This window comes from Catharus ustulatus, chromosome 4 (assembly GCF_009819885.2).
Source record: "Catharus ustulatus isolate bCatUst1 chromosome 4, bCatUst1.pri.v2, whole genome shotgun sequence".
Taxonomy (NCBI): domain Eukaryota; kingdom Metazoa; phylum Chordata; class Aves; order Passeriformes; family Turdidae; genus Catharus; species Catharus ustulatus.
In genome coordinates this window covers 6787258-6802844 of record NC_046224.1, presented here as the reverse complement: position 1 = coordinate 6802844, position 15587 = coordinate 6787258, and the positions used below count along the sequence as shown (strand labels likewise).

At 40.4% G+C, this 15587-nt stretch overlaps 1 protein-coding gene across 1 annotated transcript; it reads right to left on the bottom strand.

Annotated features, from left to right (window-relative positions):
- Window positions 1–390: 390 nt before the first annotated feature.
- On the bottom strand, window positions 391–14262 carry SEC61A2 (SEC61 translocon subunit alpha 2). The gene is made up of 12 exons (XM_033058445.1): window positions 14005–14262; window positions 12410–12477; window positions 8602–8667; window positions 7077–7155; window positions 5311–5442; window positions 5060–5169; window positions 4286–4439; window positions 3476–3636; window positions 2351–2548; window positions 1947–2138; window positions 1731–1807; window positions 391–1424 (listed from the first exon to the last, which is right to left on the bottom strand). The coding sequence occupies exons 1-12, from the start codon at window positions 14009–14011 to the stop codon at window positions 1238–1240; spliced, it is 1431 nt and encodes a 476-aa protein (XP_032914336.1). The 5' UTR covers window positions 14012–14262; the 3' UTR covers window positions 391–1237.
- Between the last annotated feature and the right edge of the window lie 1325 nt (window positions 14263–15587).

The window sequence follows — 15587 nt, the reverse complement described above, 5'->3', positions numbered from 1 at the left end:
ATAAACACATCGAAATCAGTCCTGCCTCTGAAATAGATGAGGATGAGCATGCATAATTAGGGAGACTTTCTGAAAAAGAAAATTGCTTAAGAGTTTCTTCACAAACAACACAAAGTTACTTTCAAGTTAAGAGTGAGTGAAGACAGAAGAAATGTGACATCAAAGGAAAAAGTGATTACAGCAGAGCAGAAAAGCTCAATGACTTTAAGGGGAGGAATCTTGGGATTTTTTTTAAATTGTGGCTCCTAAAAATTAATCAGAATTATATTTTAGAAAGAAAAAAATAAAGAAGAAAAAAGTGAGTCTCCTAGGCCCACCTCCCTATCAAAGCACTGTAGAAATTACCAAAGACTGCACATGAAGTACACGTGGCAGAGACAAGACACAGGAGAGAGTTTAATTAAATAAGTTTATTGTCTAACGCTTACTTTTGTTACATCGCCGCTGTAAAGTGCGACAAGTTTTCAGCAGGAACTCCCCGTTCCCCCTTTTCCCTCCTATGAACTGCTTTAGGAACCAGGCCTCGTTCTTTAGACTCACAAAAGCAAAGTGGACATGAAGTTTCAGTGGCACAGTTTTCACAAGTACATGGTTGAACAGCACTGCCAGGCTGCAGAAGCCGACTGCCCTGGCCGCAGCAGATCCTCCACAGAACCAGCTCACAGGTGAGATGAGTATCAGCCGCCGTACAAGGTTTGCTTGCCCACCCTCAGAGCTCAGTGAAAGGTGCCTGGGTGGAGGCACCGCAAAGGAATAAGGAGTGCTGAGTTCAGTGGTGGGGAAATGCAAGTTAAAAAAGTATAAAAAAATTAATGTAAAATACAGATACAAATAAATTTTGTCAGGAATACTGGCACGTGGCAATCTGAACTCAGGTATCTTTTTCTCCTATTAGGAACAGGGAAATTAATTTAACACTTTACTGCTGTGTGCAAAGACATTCACCGCTCTGGAACTGATACATTTTACCATCTCACTGTAGTGTCTGAACAGCAAGGTAGATGAATTGTTTCCAGCATTACAGGCAACACTAGATAATACTTAAACAAGATAATGTAAACTTTATTCTTAAGGCAGCTGGTACTAATGCTGCACACAGGCATCGCTCAATGCCCATTACAGTAATGGGACACATAGCACTTGAAAACAAGTAAAAAGAAAATAGCATTATTGGACTAAATGACGCATGTTGTCAAAATACTTTCCCTTTCACACAAACCATGAAATATTTGGACATCTAGAAAAATAATGCACCTACTCCTCCAACTTCAGCCTGTTCTTTTACAAATATTTCAAAATACTGATAAATAATAGTGACTGCAAGCAGAATGCCAGTGCCAGAGCCAATGGCTCCTAGAAAGTCAGCCAGTACTGAAAGGGCACCAATGCACAAACCACCAAATGCAGCTGCTGTAGGGATGTATCTGTAAGAAAGGAAAAAACAGGAGAGAAAAAGGTAATAACCAAGGTATGTTTCTTTTACAACCATGGAAGAGATTCAACTCAAAATCCCTCATTATGTCACTTAAAAAAAAAAAAAGATAGTATAGGTTAATACCTGATCTGCTGCTATAATTTCTTTTGCATAATAAGAAATGCAACGGGAAGAATCTTCCCTTTTGCAGTGGAAACAGGCATCAGATTTTTCTGACAATCTCTGCTCCAGTTGACACCTCCCCAGCACTCCAGCTGACATCCAGCTGGAAGTCAGGAAGTCAGTGTTTCCTTACCTGTTAAGCTCATGAACCATTGATGTATCCCTGTGGCCTCTCATCACCATTTGCTGTTCTTTGAGTTGCTTGGCAACCTGCAAAAAACATTATTTTATGAAACTGCTGCAATGTTTCACAGTCACTTTATGTTTACTGGGATGAACTGACCATTCAGTAGCTGGTCAGCTCTAAACCAGAAGCACTGTTTGAAAACTATTAAGATAGAACACCTACATCTTTTGCTGATGAGCCAGACACCTCAATCCAAGTCTTGGAGAAGAATGCACAGGATCCCAACATAAATATTATATAAACTATTACATGGACAGGATCCTCAAATATTGCACCCATGGATTCTGGAGGGGACAAGTAGTAGCACAGGCCACCAACAGGGTAAGAGCGAGCAGGGCCACCTCCACTGACATCCTGGGAGGGGAAGAAAAAGGCAATAAATTATTTTTCACAGACTTCCCACATCCCTATCCTGTATTAATAGATGAATTCCTCTTTGATGTTCGAAACAGCTTATATATATAAATGTTAAAAAGTAAGTATTCCAGTTGGTTAAATACCAAGCATTCACATCAAAGTAAAAATGCAAATAATTCGATGCAGCTAAAATGTGATAAAATACTTACTGCCCACTGTCCCAGTAAATTCACCAAGAAGTTGCCACTGAAACGAACAGACAACATCTGGGAAATGACATAGAGGTTTGACACTAAGGCAGACTGCAGAATGATGGGAATGTTGGAGGTATAGAACAGCTTGATGGGATAGCTGCTGTACTGCCCACGGTACCGTGCAGACTTGATGGGTAAATCCACTCGGAACCCCTGTGGGAAAGGACACAAATGCACCAGGGTTCACTTCTGAGACACAAGGTATTCCCAGGATGCCCCAAAGCTATTCCTGACCATGCAGCTCTTGCTAGATAAACAAGAAGTGCAAGGTCTGAGGTAGTACAGCCCAAAGGCTTTCTGCCACAGTCTGGATTACAAATTTAAAGGATTTAAAAGTGTTACTGCTTGGTTGTATTACATTCGTTTCACATAAACATGGTTTCTCATCCTCTAACTGGTTCTCCTGTAAAATACATTTTATAGATTAGGGGTTGATAAAAGCCTGTAATGGCTTCCAACTGAACTAGCTAGTTACCAGCAGGCTCTTGTGTAGTAAGCCTAGGTTCTTGTGTAGTTTTCTGGGGCAGGATCTTTTCTGAGTAGACCCAAGAAAAGGCACATGAACCTGAAAACCTGGTATTTCTAAAATCTCCATATGGATCCTCCTTTAGTGTCCATTTTAGTAGATACTTAGATTTTAAAAGAAATATTAATCAAATGTTTCAAGAAAATTAAGGAAAAATCAATAAGCTACACACTCCAAAGAAGCAAAGTTCTCCAGCTCTGTCCAAAAGTATTCTTTCCAGTCAATGATGAATATTAAGAATATTATTGGTGTGATGCAACCACTGCAGTACCAGAATCCATTTATTAAAAATATTGTCACAGTGTGTATGGCATTCATTGAATGTGAGATTTCACACTGAATACAAGTAGGCCTGGCTGCAAAATTTTATGGCTTTACTGTCACAGAGGCAACAAGTTACTGAAATAACAACACTCAAATAAAAAGAGTTCATTACGCAAAGCTGAGATACTTTGGCGACTCTGCCTTAAACCTTCCCATCTTTTCCCAATGACTGCAGTGTCCAGGATCCACGTGCCCTTCTACCTCTGTAGAGCAGCTCTGAGGAGTTTTACCTGGAAATAGATGACTACAGCAAACACAAACACTGTAGCAATCAGGTTCATGAGATTGGGCAGATTCTGCCGGTAAAAAGCCTCCCGCAAAGCCCGGACTTTGTCAGTTCGTGTGGCCAGGAGATGGAATAATGCAATCACAGCACCCTCAAACTCTGTTCCTGCATGAAGAAAGAAAGTGAAAGAAAGGTTAATCTCCAAATTAAAAACATTTTTTTAAAAATACCTTTCTTTTGGAATTAACACAACTACTAAGAATTAAATTCAAATGAAAACAAACTAAAAACATGGCTCAGGATTTCAAATTAATGCAGTAAATTAATTAATTTCTTGATGCTCTATCTTAAGGTGTTAATTTGGAGTCTCAGAACAAACAGCCGTTGTCAAAGACTGGCTGAGGAATGAAGGGACTGCAGCCTCTGAAGAATCAAACCACCTTAAAGTAATTCAGAGGCACCAACTACAAAAGCATGGATCACAAACACCTTGTACAGCATTTCCTATCTTCTCTATTTCCATGGGCTAAGTAATGCTAAAACAAGAATATTTCAGTTTGGAAATCCAAAAATTTTCATTCAAGGGGCCTGAAGTCCCATTTTAACTGCTGCACTTCAAATCAGCAAAGGCAAACTTGCAATAATTTCCATGTAAGTCAGACAATTTCATCTTCCAAGTTAATTGGACAATTGACATCAGAAGCCAATCACCACACATTAGAACTTTTTTCTAAATGCCATGCAATAAACATCTGATAGTTTATGTGTAATATACACCCACTGAAACATGTTGTGACTGTAACAGCACACATACCTCTGCCAGTGTTGATGGTCGTGGGACTGAAAGCTTTCCAGACAATGGTTTCACAGATATTGGTAGCAATAAACAGGGAAATACCAGACCCCAATCCATAACCTTTCTGTAGCAACTCATCTAGCAGCAACACAATCAAACCAGCCACAAACAGCTGTGAGAAAAGAAACAAAACTGAGCAGAAACAAGAACAAATCAAGTCAAGAGTTGTGTTTTAAATCTCTGCTTCAGTATTTTCATCATGTTGGAGAGTAATCATTAAGTCTTTCATCTAAATGTCATTCATGCAGTGTTTCTGACCTCTCACATACCAAGGCCTGCACATCTCACCTGGCAAATGAGCTCTGCCTTTTTTCAAGGCAGACACAGCAAACAGATTACTCAGTAATAAGCTTTTTTGAAAAAGAATAAAAGTTTAAGGTTGTGCATTTACTGTTTTGTTCTGCAGAGCAATGTCTCAAAGCTGCAGTTGTGCCATTTAGTGAGAACTCCTCCGCAGCACTGAGGAGTAGCCACTGTTTCCAAAGTTCACCAATTCCTGTATTTTCAATTAAGCACCACTCCTACTTGAAATACTTTTGATATTAATTATCCAAGAATCCTCCTCCTTTATGGAATATTTAGAATTTCTTATATCTAGACAGATACAAGTAATGATGCTTTGCAGCATTAAAAATAAACAAACTGAAGTCAGCCAGACACAGAAGGATTTTTCCTTCCAGCTATACTGTCTCTAACCAGTCTCAGTTACACACAAAAGAGCTCTTTACAAACCTGAATTATAATAAGAAGACAAATTCCAGCACCCATTTCAGCAGGATCTCCATACATTCCAGTCATAACATACACAATGGCTTGCCCAATGGTAATAATCATCCCAAATACTAAAACAAGAGAGAAAGCAAATCCTTTTAAAAAAATCTGAAGTCACCTACCAAAGAAATCTCATATCTAGTATTACTTAGGCAGGCTGCTTTCCCAAAAATAAAAATACACTCAGTAATTTTAATTGGAACAGTGCTTACATTTCTGAGCTCCATTGAACAAGGCTCTGTCTTTTGGAGTATCACCAACTTCAATGATCTTTGCTCCTGCCAGCAGCTGCATGATCAAACCTGATGTCACAATGGGTGAAATACCCAACTCCATCAAAGTACCTAGAAAAGAAGAAAAATTAAAACAACTGCCATTCCAGAACCTCTCCTAAAGCATTAGGTCACTTCAAAGGCTCCTGACCTATAATGAATTTAATGCTTCCAATATGTATATTCCTGTATGACAAAACAAAGGTATGACAAAACAAAGACAGGGCCTCACAAAAAGCTGCTGTGTTAAAATCTGTAATTTTGAAGGCAGCATGGAAAACCCAGATAGCTTTTAATTACAAATATTTTTGTGGAACCATGCTAACACTGAAGACCTATGCACACTGAAGCTCAGATTTTTTTGGCATATCAAGGAACCTTTCCCTGGACAGCATCTTGTCTCTGGTTATTTTTTCTGTCAGTGCTTTAATGTCACATTTGCCAAAAGTTTAATTTTGCAGACCACAAAAATATGCTGCAGATCCACAGTTTCTGAGAACATTGCCCTAGGAATCACTGGTTCTAGTTGAGAGTTTAGGATTAAATTAGTTCTTAACAAAACAACAACTGTCATTAAGCTGTTCTTAACTCTGCCAACTCACTGGCACTGTGTCACCGAGGTACCAACTCCCAAATGTACACAATTCAAAGAGGGAAAGCATTAAAGTAATTATCATAATTTGGTTCTTTCATACTTGTATCCTGGAGTTTCCATGTTAAATATTACATCACCTGTCATGGAAATCTCTATTCCCCCAGCAGACAGAAAATTCAGATGTCAAAACTTTAGCATTCACCTCACATCCTCCAATGACTTCTGTCAGTTGACTGAAGTGAAAACTGACTTTCCCACTCCTGCTTTTTACTGCTTTCAGTCTCTCTAGCCTTCTCTTGGCCACTGTTACCATTCTGTTTGGGTAGTGGAGAGCATATTTAGTGTCATACACTGCTAGGGAGACACCAAATTCAGCAAACTCTGTAGGAGAATTTGTAGCAGAGAACTTCTTTACCTTATTATCCTCACTGGTGTAACAAAATTTGCTATTCCTAAGTAAGCAGTACCTTCACATTAGAGGGTTCCAGTGATTTTCTTACTTCCAGCCAGTTTTCCAAGCTACAGATGAGATCAGTGTCCTCATTTAGAGTCAGGCATGACTGCTCACCCATCTTAAGTTTCAAACTTCTAGCATTAGTTCGAATCTTATACATTTAGTAGTGTTCCATTTTCCTCTTCTAAAATACATTAGTTTGGTTTTGCTAAAGTTTATGCCTAATTATCTCTGCCTTTAGCTTTCCCACCTAGAAAATTACTCACCCATAACTCTGCCAAACTATTATGCAGTTTGACTGACTTGCACAGGTGAGGCATTTCCTAATCAACACCCTCGTACTGCACATTAGTGCAGTTCCTAACTGGAAAGTCAGAAGATTTCCCATCCTATACATTAGTTAGAAAGAGACTGCTCTGAAATTCCAAATGGAATCATCCCAAAACTTGTGAATCAATATTAATCTTATCTGCATCTCAAAGAAATACCATTCCTAACGTGAAGCACTGCTCAAGTACCAATTTTAATTCCATCTGAGTTAAGAACTTTACAAAGTGTTCCAACCTGACATCTGGGTGCTGTGGAATTTCACAGCCAACTGTTTGTCTCCTGGTGTGTTTATCCCAATAGAAAACAGAGAAAGGAGTGAGCACCAACCTCTGTTTGATGCAAGAATGACTCGCATCCAGTAGAAGGGGTCTGCAGAATCTGATGACATGATTCCAAACAAAGGGATCTGCCAAAGTGCACAACAGATATTAAACAGATACACACAATTAGCAAGCAATAATACAAAATCTTAACATGTAATGATTCAGTTGGTACATTGTTTTAATTTTTTAAAAAAGTAAACCAGAGGTATTGACACAATCTCTTTTAATCCTCCAACAGGGGCATAACTCAGAGGACTAAACTAAGACCCTTTCACAGGAAAAAGTAGAAACCCTTAGAAAGAAGTTTAAATATCCAAATTCTAGAGACAGAAATATGTTCTGAAATATCTCACATGGAACTGTCAATACTAGACACATTCATACAAAACTTCAAATATTCTGTATGTCAATAAACTCTTCCTAATCACCAAAACAGCAGAGTAGGAATCCAGGCAATCTTAGAGATCAATTTCTGAAAACTCTAGTCTGCACCATCTGTTTTCCTTATTCAACTACTATAATCTCTCATACAGATGCAAAATTTTAATTATGCATACATCCAGCTGCTAGTAAACCCAGATAAACTACATGTTCTTCTAGCTCTAGTATCATTCCCACTTCCTTTTTCCAAAAAACAGGTAAGTACAAGAGCTGGGTTTTAGCCTTCAAACAGTCCTCCAGAGCTGAAAACAAAAACTATTAAACTGCTGCTCTGCAGTCTGAATGGCTGCATTAATAAACACAAGTTAAAAATCCTGATTCTGAAATGTACAGTTCATTTTGAATCTTCCAAGAGGTCCAAAAGTTCTAAAAAATTTGTATTAAGTATTACTTGGATTCTTATTTTCTTCAGTATCCAGGCATTCTTTAAAGAAAAACAAAAAAAGCTTCCACTGTTTACAAGCCAAGCACAGGATCTAGGAGCGCCCACAACTATGAGTAATAAAGATCACATAAATGTTTACAAAGACAGGCATTTTGGAAAGGTTTCAGCTAAAAACTTTACCAGTATCTTCACAAAAAAAAACCAAGTTCCAAATATCAACTTAAACACTTCACAAAAACATTTTCCTGCAATCTTTACAATTCACCAGCTTATTGAAGAGGGATTTTGTAAAAAGTCACTTTGATTTAGTTCTCACTTTTGTGAGTGCTAAAATTTAACTGTAGCTATGAACAGAGGGTAAATAATGTATTGAATTGCTCGGTTTGTTTATGGTGATCAATAAATAACTACCTTGGCTGCTTACCCTGCAGCCACTACCATCATTTGATAGGACCTTTGTAACAAGAAAAAAATGTCATGTATTTCTCACTAAATATAAAGCTTTAGTTTATAAAAACATCTATGATCAACACTAAAGACTGTTTCAGAGAACCAGGTTTTTTGAACTGAACTTTAAATACTTTAACATAAAAATAAAAGCTGAAACTGGTAGGTCAACATGACACAAGAAGGTCTCATGCTTTTAGGGTAATTTTATGTACAGAACACACATCTTCTGATCACAGACAACATTGATACCTACCTGGCAGCACACTAAGAAAATGAAGAGTGTGATGGCTGTCCATAGTACCTTCTCTCTGAACTGGATCTACAGGGCAGAGTGGAGACACAAACACGTTCACTGTATGTAGAACTTCCATTGCACTCTCACGAAAGTACTAAATGCTGCTATCATTCAGAATTCAATGCAAAGATATAGAACCAGAAAGTATCACTCCTCATTGGAATTTATTTTAGTATGATTTCCGATTTTAGAGAGAGAGACAAAGGTAACATGTGGGACTGGCTGACATTTGGTCACTAGAATATATTTTATCCACAATATTCTAATACAGTGGGTATTTACAGAAGAGCAATAGCATGGCTAAAATCACAAACTTACCAGAGCAAACATGAAAGATTAATGTAAAAAACTTATCTTCAGTACTTATTGCTCTAGGCTTCAAAAGAAGTTTTGTAAGGCTGGAAGTCATTAAACTAAAGCACTATAAAATTTTTAGAGGGATTGAAGTGTTGTGAAGACATGTGATTAAAACCAGAAGAACCATGAGTTTTCTACAGCAATAAAAAACATTTAGAATTAAGTTCTTCAAAGGGTGTTAGAGGAAGCTTTAAATTCATCATTATGTTCATAGACATACACCATAAAATGATTTTTAGTCTTTATTTTCCTCCACAGTATTTTTATTGATGTAGATTATATATTATATATATTTAGAAAGAATGTCATACAAATGATCCCTAGTCATTAATTCATTGAAGAGAATCTCAGAGTCACAACATTTGAGGTGCCTGTAATTAGTGCCAGATGCAAGAAGAGAAGAATCACAAGATTTAAGTTTGAGCCAGAGGATTACTCAAAGCATGAGACAGAAAGAAATGCACTTGAAGAGAGCAGAGAGAGCTGAGATGCAGGGTTATGTTCAAGTTCCCACCTCTCCTCCAGGGACTGTAAACCTGAGGGTTAAGTGTGTTCACTGCAGACAAGTGCAGGGCAGCTACTAAAACATGACATGAACTAAACACGTAAGAGAGACACAGCAGAAATGGTTGGAGCTCTCTGCCTCCAACCACTGAATCTGCCTGTGGAGAAGTAACAAGAAAAAGGATTAGTGCCTGGTTTAATAAGTACTGAACACCCACAAATGAGAAACTACAAACCAGTGCAGCAGCAGCACAGGTCCTCAAGCAAAAGAAAATCCAGAATGTAGTCTACATCTTTATAAATGAAACCATGCACTTAGAAGCAAAATAATCCAGGTAATTTAATTTATTTCCTGCTACTGCCTCACTCTTAAAAAAGAGGACAGATGCTAAAAATACTTACAGCACAGAGTTATAAAAAGAAAAATAGTGACAGTAGCAAATAAATCCAAACAATACCTTGAGTTGGACTATGCAGTGCCGACCCACTTTACCAAGTCTGAACTGCACAATTCCAATCTTAAAAACAGACTTCTAAAATCAAAAATGCTTAACCAAATTATCTCTACAGCCTCCCAGTTAAACTTGGCTTCAGAGGCATTGGTAAAACTGCTCTGGTTCTCTCTAAAACTGTGGTGAATAGGAGCATTAGAGGAATTCTGCATCACCCAAATCACAGTTATTCACAAGGAAAACAGTCTCTATGACTAAGAAGACAAAAAAGAAAAAGGAGTCATCCAAATCCATATGCCAGGAATGGCAAAATACAAAGTGGTACCAAAATATTCCAGCCACAAATGCTAACAAGGGACAGTAAATTTCACAATCTGAAACTGAAATTTTACCATCTGATTCAATTGGACATTTTCTTCCTTTGACATTTTTCTTAAATCATGTGAAAATGAAGGGACTTGAGCATTATCATCTTGGTGCTCTGAACAGTGTGTTCTACTTAGCAAATCTGTGCATGAGGAAAATATGAGCCCATTCTACTAGCTACAAAAGTAGCAATCACTTTTGCTAATCAAGTTGGCCAAAATAAAAAAGTAACACTCCCTAGAGACAGAAGAAAACACTTTCCTCATCAACAAGAATGGCAAAATGATTCAGTGAAAGCCCAACTGAATCAAAACATCATCTTCACTTAACAATCAATACATGTTTAATAAGAATTAATCTCTTCTTTTTATCTAAATTTCTTGTCCTGGCCTTAAACCAATTCACTAAAGCCATTACTGGTCATATCTAACAGCTTGCAAGTAAACAATAAATTAGAGAGAATTAGAGTTACATGGAATGACCTAAATCACTTGATAAACTACACAGAAGCAAGGAATGTGACTGAAAATGGTCAAAGGGCTCCTCAGCCTAGGAAAGATGTTCCCAATTACATTTTCACTTTAAATTTGTACAAAGCTGGCAACTGGCAGCCATTGTCTAGACAGCGACCTAAATAGCAGTAAAGACAAAGTGACCCAAATAGACAGGACAGGAATCTTGGCACCTCTCTGGGCATCTTCATCTGCTGATGGACAACAAAGACAGATCAAGCCCCTCTTCCTCTCTGGCAAATAACATCTGCCAGTGAGCTTTATGGAAACATCAGTATCTGTAGGTTTGTGCCTGCTTTCTCTTCTCACTCATCTTACAAGACAAAAATGGGATGGCTGCAATCAGCTAATCACAGATGTGCCACAAATCAGCACCAAAAGATCACACCAAGGTTCCCCAGTGCAGAAACAAAGACAGGTACCTGCCAACCAGACCTGGGGCATCCAAGCCTTAGCATGGGGGTCTGGCTCTGGAGATTCCTGCTCTGAAAATGCCTTTGTCTGCCCTAAATAATTTGTTTAGAAACCTGTCCCAAAGCTGAAAGATGCTGTAAAGCAACCAACAAAAGCCAGGGGGTAAATCCCATTCTTTTTAAAGAATCAATTCCAGAGTGCTATCATCATAATTTTTTACTGTATCTTCTCCATTCAATTCGGCAGGCTCAGCTACGGTCACTGTCACAAACACTTCTGCATCCACTCCTAACCTTTGGGAACCTCTCATTAACCAAAGAGGATTCTCTGAGATGGTGCCATGTTCCCAGTTAAGCTTTACCTTTTAGAATGTAAAAACCAACATTCAGCTCTTAAGGAATTTTCATGGAAGTCATGACAAGTCAATTTGTTACTCTAATTAGACTGTCAACGTGGGCAATATGTGCTTGAGTTTTGAAAGCAAAAATGGTGTTTGGTGGGGTGTTTTTTTTGGACAAGGAAGGTCTCTTTCTGATCTGTAGACATTACCTAATTTTAATCTAGAAAACATGCCAAGAAATGGGAGGAGTTTCAAGGGCTAGAGGACTACAGAGATCAGCTGTAAATGAACTGAGTTCACTGATTTCAGATCAAAGAGAAACATCACATCCAGAAGGTGAACAGGGCAGTTACCTGAACTGTACCACAGATCTCCCACTTCATCAAGGTCAATCACAGCTTTGGGTGTAGGCCCTACTCTTTGGGAAGGGAAGAATTAAATTTGTGTTTCCTGATCTACAGAACAATCCTTTTCCAAGTAATACACAAGCCAGCTCAAAGCCTGTGGGATCCACAGGAAAACAAAGCTTGAAGACTCTTTCTTAGTATATTAAAATAGATCACATGGAGTTGAAACTAAATAAATTTAGTCTAGAATTGAGGTTTGTTTTTTTTTAATTAGTCAGCATAATTACTGAAGGGAACAACTTACCAGAAGGGTGCTCAGAATTCATCATCACAGTGATGTTTCACCTTAACCCCCCTGCTCCAAAGAATATATTCCACCTTAGGGCCCACAGTCTGTACCTATATAGGACTAGAATACCACAATATTCCCTCCTCTGTGAACTAATAAAAGTAAGAACATAATGTGGCACTCACTTTTCTTTCCGGTTTCTGGATTTCAGGTAACACTGCACAGAATGGCTTAATAACTTCTAAAAATTTTACTGTTCCAGAAAAAGAAAACACACACACACACAAGAGACAGAAAAATATATTAATGAACATTTATGAATTTATAAAACTTCAAGGAACTTTATTTAGATTCCAAAATTGTCTAAAAATTAATATCCTCTTCTTAAAACAGCTGAGAACAGGGTAAAATGTGAAATATAATTCTTGTTCTAACCAGATTTGGCCCATTCTTTCTTCCACAGCTGGAATAATTTTAGAGAAGTGGTGCTGTATGTATCACCAGAAGTGAAATGAATTGTATTCCATCTAAAAATAAATGACCTAGTATCAGTCTGTGCTAGTTAAACACAGAACTATACAGACATCAAAAGGTATCCATGCAGAGATTAGTCTTGTGTTTACTGAAGTATTTAGCTGAAAAAATAATTCAAATGCTAAAATATGTTTAGAAATTGTAATTTAAATGAGTGGAACACTTATTCTTATTGGAACTTCAGTGGACTTTATTTTAGCTTTTAATACATCTCTATTCACAGTTTCCCCTTTAAAAACACAGAAAAACTCAACAGTTTGGGTTCTTTTTCTGGAAAAAAAATCAATTTAGGGAAAAAAAATCAAAGGATGTGTGCTTGTTGGGAATCTGCCCTCCAAAACTTGAAAATTATTTTCAGCCACCGACACAATGGGATATAAAAAACCACTACTGGCTCCTTTTCAAAGAGAATGCGTTTATTACACTGCAGAACGCATTTATGAAACTGTAAGTAATATTTTGGTTGTAGGGCCATGTTTACATTTACACTCTGATGTGACATTTGTCTCCTCTATTTATCCCCAGCCCTCTCACAGCTCGCTGGAAGGTGCACCTCGCTCCACAGAGGGTGGCACAGCTCCCCGTGAAGATACCAGAGCATCATGGAATGGCTGAGGCTGGAAGGGACCACAGGGCTCCTCTGCTCTGACCTCCCAGCTCAGGCAGGGCCATCCCAGAGCACACACACGGCACAGGATTTTGTCCAGGCAGTCCTGGAGTATCTCCGGTGAGGGAGACTCCAGAGCCTCTCCGGACAATCTGCTCCAGTGCTCGGTCACTGCTCAGGACAGAAGTTCTTCCTCATGTTCAGGTGGAACTTCCTGGGCATCAGTTTTTCCCTTTGCCTCTTGTCCTACTGGGTGGCATCACTGAGCAGAGCCTGAGCCATCCTCTGGCACCCGCCCTTTAGACACCTATACGCACATATGTATGTGTATACAGGGTATAAACGCCACATACGTATACATAGTGCATATAGTGTATATACATATATGTATATACAGTAGGGTTAGAGTGGAACAGGACACCCCAGCACGAAGCAGTGCCCGGCCTCACGCCGTGCCCGGCAGCCCCGACCCTGTGCTGGCAGCGGGTGCTCGGCACCCCCGGCCCTGCCTGCGGCGGCACCCGGAGCACGGCGCTCCATCCCCGGCCACGGGCCAGCGGCCGCGTCCTCCCCGCGCTGCCCGGGGCCGCTGTCCCCATCCCGGGTCCCGGCCCGTCCCCCCGCTCCGCCGGCACTCACTGCCCATGGCGGTGGCGGCCCGGCCGCGGTCCCAGCGCTGTCACCGTCGCTGTCGCCGCCGTCACGTGACGCGCGCTGCGGACGGGCCGTCCCTCCCCGCCCGGGGGCCGCGGCGGTGCCGCCCTCACGGAGCGCCCCCCGCGCCCTGCCCCAGGCGAGGGCAGCCGGACGGCGGCACGGGCGGGCAGCGGTGGCGGCCGCGGCGCGCTCGGGCTGAGGGCGGGCAGGGGCCGCGGCCAAGGCCCGCGCTCCCGGAGTGCTCCGCGCGGCGCGGGGGGCGGGCACGGCCCCTCACCGCCACACCTCAGCCTGCCCGGCCGCCGCAGCTCCCGCCCCTCACTCGCTCGGGCTGCGGGTGCCGAGGTTTCTGTGCTGCTGCGGGTACGGCAGTACCAGGTGACAAGCAGAGGTTGAGCGGTTTGTGTTTTGTTTAACAGCCCGATCCACCCGTATGGACAGATGGATGTGATATTTTCACGAGGTGAAAGGACATTGAGACATTGGAGCATGTCCAAAGATGGGCAGCAGAGCTGGGAAAGGGTCTGAGGCACAAATCCTGTGAGGATAAGCTGAGGAAGTTCCTCCTGGAGGAAAGGAGGCTCGGGCTGGCTCTATCGCTCTCTGCGAGTCCCTGACAGGAGGGTGCAGGCAGGCAGGGGCCGGGTTCAGGACAGGATGAGAGAACATGGCCTCAAGGCGCACCAGGAGAGGTTTAGGTTGCACATTGGTAGGAATTTCTTCACATTAAGTGTGATCAGACACTGGAAGGGCTGCCCAGGGAGGTGGTGAATCACTGTCCCTGTGGGTATCCACTGAAAGCCTGGATGTGGCACTCAGTGCCATGGTCTGGTTGACAAGTTGGTGATCAGTCATAGGTTGGACTCGACGGTTTTGGAGGTCTTTTCCAATTTAATTGATTTTGTGATTCTCTGAAGTGAACCTGAAAACCTATTCCAGTATCATCCCACAATCACCCAAACAGATATCACACCTACAGAGCTCTCAGTTACAATAGCCAGTGGTCTACAAAATTAGGATCATCAGAATTTACTGCAAGATTTAGACATGACAATTAAAATAGTATTTATTCTTTCTAAATAACTGATCTGATGCACAAGCTTGAATTCTTCCTGGATTAGGCTGTCACTAAAAGAAAACACAAAACGTGAAGGATTAGGGCTCCTCCAAAACTGTATTTTGGATTGCACTCTGCATTCCCTAAGAAATCCTCTTAACCAAGACCTTGCTACAATACCTAAACAACTTTGTTCAGTAGCTTCCCTTTTCTGAAATCACTTAGAGAAGTTTTTTCTTCCAGTTTTATGTACTCATAATTTAACAAATACCAATGAGCAACTCCATAGCAATTACTTTCACCTGGAGTTCTTGTACAGTCTGACAAATACCCACAATTAATGGGCCTGGCAGTGTACTTGTAGATCATAAGCTCCAAATAATACCTGGGTTAGAAGCTAAGCTTCAGGAAATTTCTTGTAATCACTCTTTGGTTAGATTTTTAGCTATACTTATCTGAGAAATTCATTAAATTACAGCGTTTGTTAGCAAACCCTCCTAAGTCATTG

Excerpts from the sequence above, each read along its gene's own strand:
- SEC61A2 (XM_033058445.1), bottom strand. Across the intron at positions 5,443-7,076 it reads CATTCTTGCATCAAACAGAG|GTACTTTGATGGAGTTGGGT; the intron begins GTTGGTGCTCAC and ends CTTCTTTTCTAG. Across the intron at positions 4,440-5,059 it reads GTCTTCTTATTATAATTCAG|CTGTTTGTGGCTGGTTTGAT; the intron begins GTTTGTAAAGAG and ends CTTTTCTCACAG.